At 39.7% G+C, this 16,183-nt stretch overlaps 2 protein-coding genes across 12 annotated transcripts in view; one reads left to right on the top strand and one right to left on the bottom strand.

Moving 5' to 3' along the window:
* MYO7B (myosin VIIB) overlaps positions 1-8,817 on the top strand; it is a 58,239-nt gene extending 49,422 nt beyond the window's left edge. For 6 of the 7 annotated variants that reach the window (XM_032990544.2, XM_032990543.2, XM_032990542.2 and 3 more), the window contains 6 exons: positions 780-886; positions 1,348-1,533; positions 2,379-2,495; positions 3,191-3,274; positions 3,968-4,087; positions 4,864-8,817. In XM_032990544.2, coding sequence (XP_032846435.2) covers positions 780-886; positions 1,348-1,533; positions 2,379-2,495; positions 3,191-3,274; positions 3,968-4,087; positions 4,864-4,947 — 698 coding nt within the window. In that variant the 3' untranslated portion in view covers positions 4,948-8,817. Of the gene's footprint in view, positions 1-689; positions 887-1,347; positions 1,534-2,378; positions 2,496-3,190; positions 3,275-3,967; positions 4,088-4,863 lie in introns of those variants that run through there. The other variant, XM_032990545.2, reaches the window with a different exon arrangement.
* LIMS2 (LIM zinc finger domain containing 2) overlaps positions 6,960-16,183 on the bottom strand; it is a 35,849-nt gene continuing 26,625 nt past the window's right edge. For all 5 annotated transcript variants that reach the window (XM_032990546.2, XM_032990551.2, XM_032990549.2 and 2 more), the window contains 6 exons: positions 15,223-15,372; positions 14,213-14,363; positions 12,981-13,073; positions 12,046-12,094; positions 11,783-11,858; positions 6,960-10,956 (listed from right to left, as the gene is read on the bottom strand). In XM_032990546.2, coding sequence (XP_032846437.1) covers positions 10,809-10,956; positions 11,783-11,858; positions 12,046-12,094; positions 12,981-13,073; positions 14,213-14,363; positions 15,223-15,372 — 667 coding nt within the window. In that variant the 3' untranslated portion in view covers positions 6,960-10,808. The remainder of the gene's footprint in view (positions 10,957-11,782; positions 11,859-12,045; positions 12,095-12,980; positions 13,074-14,212; positions 14,364-15,222; positions 15,373-16,183) is intronic.

The following is a 16,183-nucleotide window of genomic DNA, read 5'->3' as shown; positions in this document are numbered from 1 at the left end:
TGCATCACCAGATCAGGTATCAGCCAACACATGTAAATAGGTTCTTTACACAGTTTCACTCCCATTCTTTGTGTTGTTAGAAAATTGTTTAGATTATTACCTGGTGATTCCAAAGCACAAGTTGTATTGTCAGGGGAACATTTCTTAGAATAAACCAATATAACACTAATGACAGCAATTCTTTGCACTTCACCCCAATGTGTAACACATTTTGAAATCTACATCAAACTCCACTCAAATTTCATATTCATTTTTCCTGACTTTGCTTATTTCAGGACAGCTGAGGTTCAACTTCCTGAAGTACTATCTATGTATCTAAGACTTTCTAACTTCCCTCTTCTCCTCACAGCTGATGCAGTTGCTAGGAGCTCCAAAAATCACAGCACAAAGATGTGGATGCACTAAATCACAATTAATTTCTGTAAACACAGCCATCAGGGGATGTGCCTGCATCAGTATAACAACTCAGGTGTGCTGCACATTGGCAGGCAGCTGTCATGAGCACCAAGAAACAACAAACACTTCTATTGCAGGCATCCTCAACTTCTTCCTCAACCTCTGAAGAGCCTGAACCTTAGATCATCACATGATCAGGGTCCAGGAACTGACAACCAATCACTTTTTTGGTCATCTAAAATGGCCTTTTGTACTTTTCTGTTAGTAATTTTGTTTGTTACTATTAAAACCAGAATTAGATTTCTGAAGAAACTCACAAGCCATTTAAAAACTGCGGAACTCTACAGTGGTACAGAGAATACTACCAAGATTTGTTTCCTTAGGGACGACTACGTCCATGGCTTATAATGTATACTTCATGAGAAAGCTGTGGCTGAATGTAACTCCTGGAAAGGACCTGAAGGCTGATTCCATTTTTCATTACCACCAGGTAACCAGTTCCCTAAAGCATAAATATAAAGGCAGGCAATGTTATCCAAGAAACACTCCTGAGAAAGTAAGCCTGCTAGAGTATAACCATCTCCCTCACCATGGCCTGCATTATACAGAGACTCCAGAGGACTGCTTCTGGAGAGCACAGCCTAGCCTCAGGAGCAGATTTATTTCTCACTGTGTTCACACCTTAGCTATGTTGGTTATGTTAGGAGCACAGCTCCCTTTTCTAATTGTTTCCTGGAGGTGTTCGTCTTGCTCTGTAATTGTATGAGGAATCATAGAATGATTTGGGTTGGAAAGGATCTTTAAAGGTCATTCAGAGGACCTCCACAAGTTCTTGGGACGTCCTTAGACTGTATTTGGCAAGACTCACATCTTGACCTCATTGATTTAGAATGTGTAAGTCAGTGTTTGCTTCAGCCTGTTCTGCCTGGATTCAGAACCGGTCTCTTCCAGGAGCTGCCGAAGTACCTCAGAGGCTACCACAAGTGTTCCAAGGATGAAGCTGTTCAGCTGGCAGGGCTGATTTATAAAGTGCACTTCAACAATGACCGCACGCAGCTGGCAACCATCCCCAAAATCCTGAAGGAGCTGGTTCCAGACAATCTGCTCCGAGCTGTCTCACCAGATGAGTGGAAGAAGGTAAGAACATCAGCTTTCATTAATCACACTACTTCCACAGATCCTTTACAAGAAGAAAGACACTGAGCCACACTACTTTAGATCTGACAGTCTTTGACAGCACTATGAAGGGATGCTATTGGATGTTGCTGGTTCGCATCTTACAATCCAGATTTTGCATCCTCTATACCAAAGCTCTGAAAGATATCTGGAGGCCTGGATGACTGATTTGAGATATTCATCTTTCTTGGAGATAATAATCTATTTTCAGTTCCCAGAAGAGGTGGAGATAGGAAAGTCAGTGATGGGACTGGGGATTTGAGCATCTTGTAGGCAAAGAGAAAATTAAGACGTGTCCTAAATATTTCATAGTTTGGCCAGCAAATCAGTCATCTTGCACTGTGTGCATGCTACTCACAGCCAAAGACTCTTATCCACCAAAAAGCAAGAAAGTTTCAGCAGGTACTTATCACTTGGTCCACTGAGGAAGACACAGGACCCTGTATCAAATACAGAGGGAAAATTCACGCTACACGTTTCACCAGTAAATGTGATACATGCCTGTGGGTGTTAAACACTGGCTTTACAAATTTTGTTTCACCCCATATTGCCCTGCTGCCCTGAAATCCATTCCATTTGGCTCCTGGACTTCCTTCACCCAACTCATTAGTTAGGAACACTGGGGAGGTTCTGCCTCCACCTTGCCCCATGGCATGGTAGGCTATTTTAATTTTCAGAGTCTTCTGTTGCTGTGGGCAAAAGACTGATCTTGGTGATGATCTGATGCTGTCTTTAGTGCTAATGCTGGACATTGGAAACTTGCCTGTCTCCAACTGAGTAGGCTTTGTATCCTTTTTTCAAAACAGAGCATTACTGTAGCATATAGTAAACATGAAGGAAAAACTGTGGATGAGGCCAAGATTGCCTTCTTGAAAATGATACACCGGTGGCCAACATTTGGATCAGCCTTCTTTGAGGTGAAGGTAGGTTTAAAGGCCTGTATGTATGGCTTTGGTAGTAGACCAGCACTGGGGGATACAGACTGACTATAGTAAGTAAGAATAGATTATAAAGCTGAATTCCCATCATCTACTGAGGAAAACTCAGTTCCTTGAAAGTGGAGAGATGAGTTCTTCATTCATTCTAGACCATGCCTGTTATTTACTGGCTATGTTGTTGTTCCAGTTGTAACACCTAATATTACAACTCTGTAGCACTTGTAGTAGGGGGCTTTTAGTTATGTACATACTTAAGTGCCCTGTCATTGTTCTCCACAACAAAATGCTGCCAAACGTTTTATCACTGGGGACTCTTCCCTCAGAGCAGAACTGCACTCATCCTCTCATTCTGCAGTGGACACCTCCAGGAATCATTTCCCACTTGCTACCTTTAATTTCTCCTTGTTAAGCTCTTAACTGGTTTGCAACCAACCATTAAGCCTCTTATCAGATTGTCTAGGAAATAATGGACCTGATTCTGCTTTTATGTAGTAGCTGTTCAAGTCATCAATATATGGCCAAAAAGTCATACTTAGCAATAGTTACATAATATTGAAGAGCTTTGTTTCAATATTTGGTAAAGAGAACAAGCAGCACTGGTCACTGTTAAAGGTCACTATGCACCTGATACTGATAATTTATTAATTTTCTGCTTATCTTGCTCTGTTACTCACTTATAGCAAACCTCAGAGCCAAATTTCCCAGAGATTGTGCTGATTGCAATCAACAAGCAGGGAGTCTCACTGATACATCAGAAGACAAAGGTAACAGTTGCTTCTCAAGAGTCTAAGGAAGGATTTAACTGACTGTATTAATTTAGGGACAGCAACAGAACCTTCTCCCTGAATGGTAGGAGAGGATAGAGTCCCTCTATTCATTTTATCTGGGAAACCGAAGAAAATGTTGTTGCCTCAAATCACTTCTTTGTAGTTCCACACTGGAAACAGTGTAGAGCATCTCTGAAAAGGAAGCGGTAAACATGATGGACCTGGGGAAAGTGGTAAGATCAGGCAGATGGATGGACAGTGCACTAGAGAATCTGCTTTAGAAAAATGCTTTTCAGCCTAAAAGTTCGGGTCAAATGACAGTGTTTACCAGTCTCTAACCCAGTCTGGTCTTGCCAAGTTCCCAGGCAAAAGAGTTTATGAATATCACTATTTGCTTTTAATTATGAAAACAAGTTTCCAATGAGTTTTAGATTACTGTAAATATTATGGTGGTATGTTACAGAAAAGATCAATATATAATGAAAGGAAGTCTCATTACAGTGATTAAGACTCACCTGCTTGGTGAAAATACAATATACCACTAGATTGGATGCAAGATCTACCTTGATCCACTGTGTTTATATATGAAGTGGGAAAGAAAAAGAATGCTTTGGCTCTACAGATTTTCTTACATAACAGCCCATTTTCATTTGTGAAATGTTCTATAGTTCAGTTTGTTTCCCCTTACAGGATATTTTAACAGTCTACCCCTTCAACAAAATCTCCAATTGGAGCAGTGGGAGCACATACTTTCACATGACAATAGGGAACCTGGTACGAGGAAACCGGATCTTATGTGAGACATCTCTGGTAAGAAGACTTTTCTCAATTTATACACAAGAAACTCCTAGTTTTTCCTTTACATCCAGAATTTCTGCAAAACAATGGTACCAAGACAGATGTTAAAACCAGTGCAGATACAAAAAACATTCACTACTATGTCAATAAAACTGCAGTTTAGAACAGGTTCAGTGCTATATAATGTTATTTGATGGTAAGACATAAGCCACAGGGACAAGGAGAAATAGTAATTTTCCAAATTTTTTCCCATACATCAAAATTCTATCTATCTGAGACATTAAGAAAAGACTGCACTTACCCACAAAACTACGTAAGAGGCTTTTTGTCTTGCATGGTTTGATCCTTCTATGCAGTAACATCATCCTTGTAAGATTTTACACTTTTCAATGAGTGGTACCACCTTTAAGAATTGGTTTCAGGTTGTCCATACACTCAGACAAACATCACCATATTGACATTTAAAGGGAAATTTGTAAAGACAACATAAAAACATCTAAGGGCTAACTTCTCTCACAGAAAAGCTTGTATTCCTAAGCACAGGTGTCAACCTAGAAAATGAATGACAAGAAGACAGTAGAGTTATGCTCTGTAAAGTTTTGTAAATCTATGAAGGGAAGAGCAGAGGGAAGAACAGAAAAATAATTATCAAAAGAGTGATAACTGTTGGAAGAAGAGATGTCCTTGAGGGAAAGAACCTAAGAAGAAGATAAAACAGGAAGGAAATTATAGTTATTTTTGCTTCTGGAGCTCTTTGAGAGACTTAAGACTTTTTTCTTTTCTGACAGGGTTACAAAATGGATGACCTGTTAACATCCTATGTACGCCTGCTAATGAACGCTGTAAACAAGCAAAAGAAACTCGCAGCCTGAGAGTGGAAATAGAATCCATGACTTATACCTGTGCCAAACTACCTGTAATTTAGGCTCTCATAAGAAATGCCATTTAAAAAATATTAATCTTGATGATCAGTCTTCTGATCACACACTGAATGAACTGTGTTGCTGAAATATTACAAGAGAAGCTCAAGTGAGCATACGCTTTCAAATATCTGTAACACTTGTCTTAGATGTAGTGTAAGAATTCAATTCAGATTTTGGATTTAGAGAAACTTTAGCTGGATTTTAATGTACTATGGGGGGGGAGGGGCCCTAATATGAGAGCCGCCTCTGCTACTCTCAGTCTCCTCCATTTTTAAAGAGAGAGACACATTAACACTTGTCCTCCTTTTGGAAAGAAGATGTCCCCTTGTTGTATATGCTCTTATCAAATGCATAAAATCCTTGACTCTTTGCAAACAAAGGTAATGTTATTTTTTTCCTCCTGTTGGAAATTCTAAGAGTGGCGAAATACCTTTTGGTAGTGGGATAACTGGACACCTTGAAAGGTGAGATGCTGGTTTTTCATCCTTTTATCACTAGGTTATGTGCTGCAAGTTACAGTACACTATGACAGACAGTTACTGTCAGAATATAACTGTCATTCCTGGGTGCTGCTAAATTAGCAAGCCATCCACTAGTTTACCATTGCCTTGGTTAAATTAAATAGTTTTGTTTTGTCCACATTTTATAATACACTTGGAAACTAACAACTGTTTTCTACTATGCAGTTTCTAGTAAGCATAAACAAACTCTGAAATTAGTCTGAATTTTGGGTCCATGACTTTCACTCAGTTGCTCTTATTTCATGTTATGGATGTGCTATTCAATGTAAATCAGAATCAAAAGAACTCCATCTAACAGACATCTGTTGAAAAGAGACTTTTCTGCTCTATAAAATGTTCTCAGCTTGGAGTTATGCAGACATTCGTTCATGAGACAATAATAGCTTTAATTTCTTCCAATCTTTTATATTTTTCGGTTAGCACGCAATTTGAGTGATAAAATTTGATTCAGCACTTGTTCATCTCTCAGACCTTTGTAAACACACAACTTTGGTCCTACAGAAACCAAATTGTGCTCAGAGTGTGTAAAGCATATGTGCACTGTGGTGGTGATAAGCCTAGATGCTCACCCCATCAGAGAACAAGTACTCCTTCCTCAACAACGAGCCCTCCCTTGCTCACAGTGAGACGGGGACATGTCTTAAAGCTTTTACACCAAGTTCCTTGAGACACGATGTGGCAGTGCTGGAAAAGCAGCTCTGCTAGATCTTTCAAATCTGCCAATGTATGCACAATGGTTCTCTTGTTCCCTCAGATGTGTGTGTGTGAAATTCAAACACTAATGGGAGTTTTGTACATGGGTGACAGGGAAGAGCCCCACTCCCTTTGTGCATCTAAATGAGTGCCATGCTTGTCAGAATAGTTGATCCTTTTGCATGCAATTAGATATTCCTGCTGTAACATCCACTGTGGGCAATGGAAACATTTCAGACTAATGACTTTGAGTTGTTTTGTCATCCTACGTCTGACCTAACTGGCTATAAGTGAGAAGCATTTAATACTTCACCTGTACAAACAAGAAATTTTGCAGCCAAACTACTGTTTCTGGTTTTTAAATAAACACTGCAGAAAATTAACCACAATGTCTTTTTTTAACAAAAAAATTAAATATTCACTCTAGATCCATGTAACCTAAACCTACCAAACATCCACTACAGCCTGATCATAGCATCCCATCCACTTGTCATATATACAACACAATTTGTACAGCCTCTAGAAGGATGATATCCCTTTTCTACACATCCTCGTCAAACAACACATTACCACAGAAGCAGCAAAGATCCAAAATGTGAATTCACCATGACAGTGCATCAGATTTCCGCAATCCCCAGAGTTCCTCAGCGTGCATAATGCTCTCTGGCTCAGCATTGCACATGTAATTTTTTTAAACTGTACAATATACAATTTTTTTACATTTGTTTTTTGCGTGAAGACTTAAAGTGTATTACAGTTAACTTTATTACAGGAACAGAAAAAGGTACAGTATTACAACATTTCAATCCACAATCACATGTTTTGTTTAGACAGCACAAACAATGTGTGATAAAATGAGAGTTCGCCATGGTGCAGAATCCACACTGCTCATCAAGGCCTGAACCAAAGCAAGTAGCTGCTAATTCTTTTACTCAGTCTATACCATCCTCAGCACTTAATAGTGCTTTACAGACTAGTACAACCACATTTATTACATGTTTGCCTGCAATCTATTCCTTCACCATCCAACCACTTTTTAAAAGTGTCAGTCACATCATCGAATACAAAACATGCAACATCTAGAAACTCTCTGTACAGAAAATTGAACAATATTTGCCTACATTGCACAGACTGTAAAAATAAAGACCAGGATGAAAACCTCAGAGAGCAGATTAGGTTGCCATAAAGAAAGACTGCAAGTGATTAATATACCCTTTGAATACAAACAAGCTTCACATACTGTGGTTTCTAAAAGCAAAACCATTTTCAAGTGTATTCAGTGAATATTAGTGATTTTAATTCAGTATGGAAAAATATAAATGTAAACCATAAATGTATATGAGACAACAGCTTTTAGTAACTGTAGACTTCTGAGCCAAGTTCAACCTTGATATAAATCTATATTCTCCAGTGGTGTGATACCTAGGATGAATTTGGCCAGCATGTCTATTTACAGCAATGGAAAAAAGCATGCAGCTAATTTCTGACTTAGACATTGACTTTATTTAAAAACTAAACAAGACAAAAATCAACCTGCCAGCCTATCAACACACTAAGAAGAATTCATAAGTCTGCATTATATTCTACTTAATTTTTAAAAAGTGGACTCAAAGTAGAGGAAGATGCATTTATTTAAACTATTTATAGTTATTTCTCCTACTCTTTTAATTCCACTGTCCCACAAAAGGTATATCAGTAATATTCACTACTGTAACTCTGTACATTGCAGGTTATGGGAAGCAGGAGTATAAGAAAAATAATTGTGAAAAATTCATAATTTAAGAGATACTACGAGAACATCACCCTCTGCTAATATAGAGGTCAGGGATTATGATTTTTCCCCTTGCACCACTAATTTTCTCTGAAGATAGGGACATAATCCAAATCCTAGAGAACAGAACAGCGTATCAAAGAGAATGGTATCAACTGTCCTTTGAGCACTGAAGCTTACTAGGTCTACTGAATTTCTAACATGAGACAAGACTGTGAGCACACACTAGATCTCTAGACCTCTACTTGCAGTACAGACGTTAATTCCATTTACCTCTACATACATGCATTTTCCATTGCTGAACTTGAGAGTGGCCACTGAAAGAGTATTACCTATTGTCTGCTAGTTACATAGTCTTCCTGTATTTACCAGTAGCTATGTGGCTGTGTGTTCCTCCACCATCATCCCAGAAGGCTGGAGGTACACAGCTGCTCAGATTTAGCCTTAGACCTGGCATGTGACTAAAATGATAGGAACAGACATGAATGCTTTATGCTGAGAAGAATCTGCACAACATACTGAACTGCACCTAGATCAGTAGTTCTTGTGTTTTATGTTGTGAAACAAATGTCAAAGACTAGGCTTACACGACCAGTCTTTGCAGTGGCCACATACTACTGCACCAAAAGACATGCTGCTCTTTGTGCCCTTAACTAAAAGGCCATTTAAAGGCTGGTGGGAGAATAGTGACTAGCCACATGTTCTCCTAAAGCAGTGACAAAAGCAGCTACTATTACTGTAATCTATATTGCATATTGGTCAAAAGAGGGTAGAAGAGTTCTACTGTTAAAATTAGGCCTACCCCCTCATCAGTGTTACAGTGGATGCAGTATACCCCAGGTGAAAGGTTATGGTAACTTATGGCAACAAAAAGCAAAGCAGCTGGAGGAAATTGAATTAGCAAAGCCAGTAAGTATCTAAGACATGGTCTCGTATGTGGGATTCTTATCTGCACACAGTTAACCAGGATGTCCCATCACTGCTGTGATACCACTGGTGCAGTTTCATGGGTAGTAGCTACAGCAAGCGTGTTAACAGCTATCAATGCTCTAGCTACTCTGTTTAGATCTATTCTGAACAGGTTGAAATGGCAGTGAGGACAATTTTAAAGTAGATTACTGCCCCAATCCAGTTGCTGCTCACACATATAAGAAGTGAGGAAGCTTTAACTTCTTCCTAGCTAACTCACCTGGAGCTGTAGGGTGGTGCCTAGGCCCAACTGCTGTGTTCATTTGACCTACTAAATTAGCCACTTTTTTGAAAATTTAGATCATGCAAGGGACAGCAGTCCTCCAGTGCCTTTCATCCTGTCCACCTTGCAAAAGGGCGGGCACAGTCTCCAACTATTCATGGAAAGGGATTTTCAGGCTGCTCAGCTTAGTTCAGCACGAGAAACTACAGGGGACACCTCCAGAGGTCTCAGAAGCTCACTGTGATTATACATGACACAGGTGGATTCAGAAACAGCACTGCTGATAGCTCACCCCTAAAGAAATATCGAGAATGTTCAAAACCAGTAAATTTCTCAGCACCTCAGTTTGTACTAGCAGACACAGTAGGACCAGTGAAACTTCACCAACGACAGGCAAAACTACAGAGCAGAACTATATGCTTAAGATGTACACATTCATGCCTGAGGTGCTCTCTTTAAGTACACTCAGGTCTTAAGAAGAAAGGTGATGGGAAACTCTTATTTGGGTGAAGATTTTAAGAAAAATACTTCCTGGGGTTTTTTTCTTCATAGACACACATTTGCTAGGAACTGTAAATATTAGAAACCCCTTCATGTGATTGGGCTTTCTGAGGTTGACCAATAAGCGTGTACTCATCTTTCAAATAAAGTGAGAAGAACAGGGAAACTGAAGCACTTAAACTGGTACTGTATTATCAATTTGATTTCATCATGCAAAAGAATAACCAGGGCTCCAGCCACATTGCCTCAAGAAATGTCAGCCATGCCAGTGGGTAGGACATACTTTATGTTGACCACTAGAAGCTGTAGTACCCATGTAGTAGTAGAGAACAAACTGAGAATATAGTGTCAGTTTCTAATAAAATCTTTTGTTTCCCATAGCCACCTCCTCCTTAAGGAGAGACCAACTATTCTGAAGAGGCTGACATGGCCCTGACAGTTGAAACCTCCTTAGAACCGAACAGGGAAGCAGCAAAGCAAACTCCTTCACCCATCTTAACCCTGGATCTAAGCCAGATAAGTGGGCAGTGCAGATGGCATACCTATTGGTTCCTGGGCTTTCCCAGTAAACCTGCACACCAGGACTGTACAGCAACTGTATATGCTTAGTGGGAAGCTGGAGAAAGACCAGAACATTTTGCATGTTGCAAAAACTGACAGCTTTTGGAATATTTGACTACATATTAAAAAATTTTAAAATGTCTTCACCTAGGATAAAAAGAGAAATTTTTATACTTTAACTAAAAAAGAGCAAATCACACATTTCTTCCACCCCTACACTCAACCACTGTTTCCAAATTCCTTAGATTATAGAGGAATGGAGAAAGAACTACAGTTCAATTGAGGAAGGAAAGACTGTGTACAGTTCCATAAAAGCAGAATAAGTTGTTATTAGCAAATTAATAATCAGCCTGTTAACTGCTCAAGCAGAAATCATATTCTTCTTTCTGCCAGTGTTAATAGACAATTGCTTGAGAAAAGGGACAGTCAAGATGCAAGCTGCATTACCAGAAGGCAGGGCAAGGAACTACTTGGGTTTTACCTGTTCTTAGTAATTGCCTCTGTAATCAACAGCTGCTGTGAGCAGCAGCTTATGACTGTAAGAGTGCAGTCAGTAGACTGACAGACCTGTTCAAGCAGAGTTTAAATCCAGAGCTTTGGGATGTGCCTTCTTGGATGCCAGCTCTGACAACTTCTTCAGGCGTTTCTTCAGCTCTAGAGGGAATTTCTCATAGCACTTCTTGCATACAGGCTTCATGTCAAACTCCACAAACTTATTCCTTTAACACAAAGAACAGCGGGCTATTAAAATGGTATTTGCAAACTATATGCTTCACTAAATCAAGTCTCCATGCATACATGTAAATGCTGTTGTTTGTGTTCTACCACATGTATACAACAACTCACTTCCTTGTCTTGTCATGTAAGTGTCCATGTAAGAGACTGGGTTCTTATTAGGGAGCTAGGGTCCTTAGTATTGCTAGTTCAACAAAGAGCAAAATTTTGCTACATATTTGTATGTAACAGCCAAGAATAATGATGTTACTGTAGAATGGAAGTGTCACTTCAAAGGTCCTCTTTGTGATGAATTAGAGCTCCTTCATATGCAAGGCCAGTGGGGTCAACCCAGCATAGTAGGATAAGGGTTTAAACCTGAGTAAGGAAAAAATGTAGGACTGTTCTGTTTTCTGCTCCTCTTCTACATATCTGAGGTACCTAGAATAATATTTCTTTTAAAATAATCTACAGGATTGTAAATACTGTCACTGAGGGGAGCACCCAGACTAAGGAGACATGGAGGCTGCAGGTATTTCAGGACAGGCAGTTAACTTGAAGTTCAGAGCCTTCCCTCTGTACTGCTGAATGAGTTCTTCCCTTACCCAACCTTCTTACAGAACAGATTAATGAAGGAAAATAAATTAGAGATGATGCTGAGTCCCAGCTCCCTTTTAGTTCTGAAATCAGTGGAATTATAAGCACCTGCTCCCAAAGAGAAAAGATATATTGCCCCCCAGATGCTCCTCACTGGCTCATGGCTCCCCCAAGCTGACACCCTGCCTTAGAGGCAAATGTCTCATATGGTCCAAAACATAAACACTGACTTACTTCAGTGTAAGCTTGATGTTGCAGGTGGAGCAGGAGAAGCAATTCACACACCAGGCCTTGTTAAGAGCTGATACCACTGGAAAAGCAAAAGCATAAAATAAGAAGAAACTGACGGATTATTTGAATTTGAATTTGTATCCAAATTCAAATGAGGCCAGATGTGAAAAGAAACACTGGTGCCTTGCAACTGTGGGACTGCAACAGCTGCACTAAAAAAATGGAATAGGGACAGCAACCCAAAACAAGGAGAGAACAAATCTCACCATCTCCCTCTATCACGTGGCTGCAGTTGTAGCAGACATCTCCAAAGAGCTGCACAGCAAAAGAAATAAGAACAGGAATTCACGTTACTGACTACTCATGCTCCCCAAATTACACAGCTGGTGTGAACATTAAATCCTAACAATCAAAGAATTCCCAGACACTGCAGTAGCCCCCAAATATACCAATTTAAATCTTCTGAATAACTTCTCATACACTTGCCAAACAGTCTATGTTCCTTTGGATCTCATACCACTAAATACTACAAAACCTTTCTTGTTGATGCCTCACACTTTACCACTGTTATGTGATCTTAAAGTCCTGTATGTGTGGCAATTTGAAGAAAAGAGGATCGGTAGAGTATGATGCTTACTGTAGACAAACATTTCCTGATGCTTAACTATAAGCATCAAAATAAAACCTAGAGCTACTTTCAAAACAGTAACAATTATCTCTTATGAGAGAAAGAGACTAATTTATCTGACAGAATAAAATACCAAACTCATAGCTGTTCAGTAGTCATACAGAAAAAATAGGTTTGATTGGCTTTTGAAAGTTACTTTTCTTATGCTTTAGACAGCACAACATTTATCTTAGGCCCACGGAAGCAAGTGATTATCAAAGAAGTCCACACAAATAGTTTTGGAGTAGAATTACAGGAATTTTAATTACAACCCACAACACAAACCAGTGGTTTTTTTCTGTCAATGGCACAAAGAAAAATCAATATCCCCAAGACATTTCTATTCTGTACTCAGCAACACTTTTCACATCTACCAAGAAAAACTGTTTTCTGTTATATCTCACTAATTTCTTAATATTTCATTGCCTCTACAAATTCAGATTATGCAAAATCTGTATAGCTTTGCACATATAAAATGCAAAAAAGCATTTGCCAGCCAGAGCAGGCACCTACAGTATAGATGGCAGAATTTACCTGGTTATAGTGAGTTTCACAATAAGCCAGTCCTTTTTTCTCATAGTGTCGGTGTCCCAAGAATGGCTTCTCACATTTGGCACAAACGAAATGCTGTAAAAAAAAAAAAAAAAAAAAAAAAAAGAAAAAAAAAAAGATTCAGCAGTAGGCAAGGCAACTTTCCCATTACCAGGTAAAAACTTGCATGGCTACAAATCATGATTCAGTATGAGACACTTAATCACAGAATGGTTTGGGTTGGAAGGGACCCTAGAGACCATTTAGTCCTAACCCCCCTGCCATGGGCAGGGCCCCCTTCCCCCAGCCCAGGGTGCTCCCAGCCCCGTCCAACCTGGCCTTGAACCCTTCCAGGGAGGGGGCAGCCACAGCTGCTCTGGGCACCCTGGGCCAGTGTCTCACTGCCCGCATAGGGAAGAATTTCTGCCTTAGATCTAATCTAAATCTGCCCTCTTTCAGTTTAAAACTGTTACCTCTTAATGCTTTAATGAAACTCAGACAGGAAAATATGGAAGTAAAAGAAAAGAGGAAACATTTAGTCTACTATAGCAATAAAGAATTGTATTAAAGATAGGTAGAAGACCTGCTGCAAGGGCAATCATCTTGCGTCTATACTGATAGACTTGTGGACTACTATCTTGCTTGTTTCAGACAATAGAAACAGGAATATAAAACATGGTTGGTATGAATGGACTTCAAATGAGCAGCACCGTCTCTCCCAGTTCAAGCCCCGTGAGGCTTAAATCACTAAAAACATAAATCACTAAACTTCCCAGCAAGTGACAACTCAGCTGAAAGTTACAGAAACAATGAGCTGAAAAGGCTTAAAAAGCAAGAGTTGCACTGGCTCTGCCTATGTTACAAATTCTAACATTGTTATGAACCTGTTAATGGGGGGTTGGAGGGGATATACCTAAGTACATCACAGCAAATACCTACATTTCTTAGTAAATGCTATTCAGTGATCCATATTCTGCAAGAATCTTTACAATGCAACTCAGGCATTTTAAAATTAAGGTTATTGCTGTTGTGAAAGCACAGCTTTCTTAGGCAACCCTGATGACCCTGCTATACTCATTCACTCTTGTAAGGTGAAGATGGCCTGAAACATAAGCAACTGGTTTTTGCCTGAATTCATGTATTACAGATCATGTAAATGTCTACAGCTTCTAGCTAACACTAGTCCACTATCAAAATGGCTCCTGAAGGAAGTTTCAGATTCAGAGAGGCCTCACCTCAACATGCCATTGCTTTCCCAGAGCATTGACCACTCGTCCCTCAATGGGCCTGCGGCAGGCTCCACAGATAGGAATTCCCATCTTGTCATGGCAGGGCAGGCAATACAGTTCTCCCTTCAGCTCCCGGGCCTCAGCAGTCAGCTCCTTCCTGAAAACACAAACATGGCCCTGAGGTAACATCATCAAGTGAAGTTCTTTAATGCCCAAGATGAAGTTTTGGAAGTCTAAACTTGAAAGGTAACATACTTCAGCAACATTCGTGCTACAAATGCAGTCATTGGATTAAGCTAGTGAAATACAGTTATTGTCAACTCATCTTTCTAAAACTGCTTTCTCAGTTTGCCAGACAAGAGACCATGTGTGGAATATCATGTCTTCAGCGAGATACTCTGGCAGAAATATGAGATGTATTTACATGGAACAATGCAGTGTCATGCAAAGACTCAAGCTATCTTGGAACGGGATAGCTCCGTTGCAAGGACCATCCTCAGCACTGAGCCATTTACTTTATTCTTCAGTGCTATTACCCATTCTAGAGCAGTACTGTGCTCCACTGATACTGCCTTCATGGTAAGTCATTCAGGTCAGGCAGGTATCACCATGGTGATGGACTGTGCCAGAAGACTGACACTGCTCACCAAGTCATCTTTTTTTTTTCCATCCAAAAACTCAAAGTGAAACTATTTTGAGCCTGGCAACACCCATCTTTGGACAACACTATTATTGTAATCTGGACTCAGCCTTTCAGGTAAATTCATACCGAGGAACTATTTTCATTTTCAGTATAAAATAATGTCATTCAAGTTCAGGATAGAAGAACATTGAATGGCAAAATAAAACTAAAGTTCCTGTAAGCTTTCCAAATTTCTTTTGATTTCTCCTCACACAAATTCTGTTTGTTCAACAATGTGAAGGCAGCAAAGTTTAGGTCTTGGAAAGGACTGCACTGCTGTCTATGCTATTTGTCTGTCTCCTTTTCTGTCAAAGTTTAGAATATGAGACCATACCCACAGTGGGTGCAGTTGAAGTGATCCGGATGGTAGGAATCATTCCTGAACATCAGAGGCTGCTCATCAATTATCAAGTGGCATTTCTGACAGATGTACTTGCCCAGTCCCTTAGCTTTTTCACGGTTATGGCATGGCCTGCACAGATGCCTGGTTGAACAAAGTACAGCAAATAAAGTACTAAGAAATTATTTCTCCTAAAACAATGTACAGTGCATGCTGTAGGATATACTTTATGTAACAGAGTAAGTGTCTTCTGAGGTCAGGCTAAACATAAATTTAGTTTAGTATCCTGTCTTTCACACCAGTTGCACAGAAAAGAATATGTGTATAAAGAGCTGTATTTACCTGGAATACTCCTACAACATTCACTGATTTATATTCCATCAGGGATATCACCCTGTCATTCTTCTAGCTATTCTTGCCAGTTCTTCTAGATCCTTTCTGAGACATGGGCCAGGAAAGGTGGCAACACACTCTCTATATTTCTAACTATGGGAACCAGCCATAACAGAGGTGTTACAGCACTGGGAGGGAGTCAAGGAGAGAGAATAAAAAATATTAAAACAAAGCACATTGCTTGAATGCCTTTACCACGGCTTGATTCCTCAGTCTTCAATAGCTAGGACAGACAAGAAGTGACTGAACACTAGCTCTTCTGTCTACAAATTCCTTTTAGTCCTAAGTTAAAGAAAATAAAGAACTATGCAATTTTATGTGGTAAATGTAACTGTGTTCCTACCACATGTTCTAGAACATATTGCAAGTACAGTCCTGAAAATGTAGATAAGCCAAATTTTTGGTAGAAAAGCCTGGACAAAGGCATAAAATTCTGTAAAGGCTGATGGAATCCACCAGTTTTATCCCAATATTTAGGAGCTCTGAGGAGAAGCTGTTCAGTTTACTTGCCTATTACCTACCCCTCTGACTGCAATCCTTCAGGCTGGGAAGAATTTATGAT

The sequence above is a fragment of the Tyto alba genome, unplaced genomic scaffold, assembly GCF_018691265.1.
Source record: "Tyto alba isolate M040663 unplaced genomic scaffold, T.alba_DEE_v4.0 Super-Scaffold_10, whole genome shotgun sequence".
NCBI classification, from domain to species: Eukaryota; Metazoa; Chordata; class Aves; order Strigiformes; family Tytonidae; genus Tyto; species Tyto alba.
Note: the sequence above shows the minus strand (reverse complement) of the source record. Positions and strands in the feature narration are given on the sequence as shown.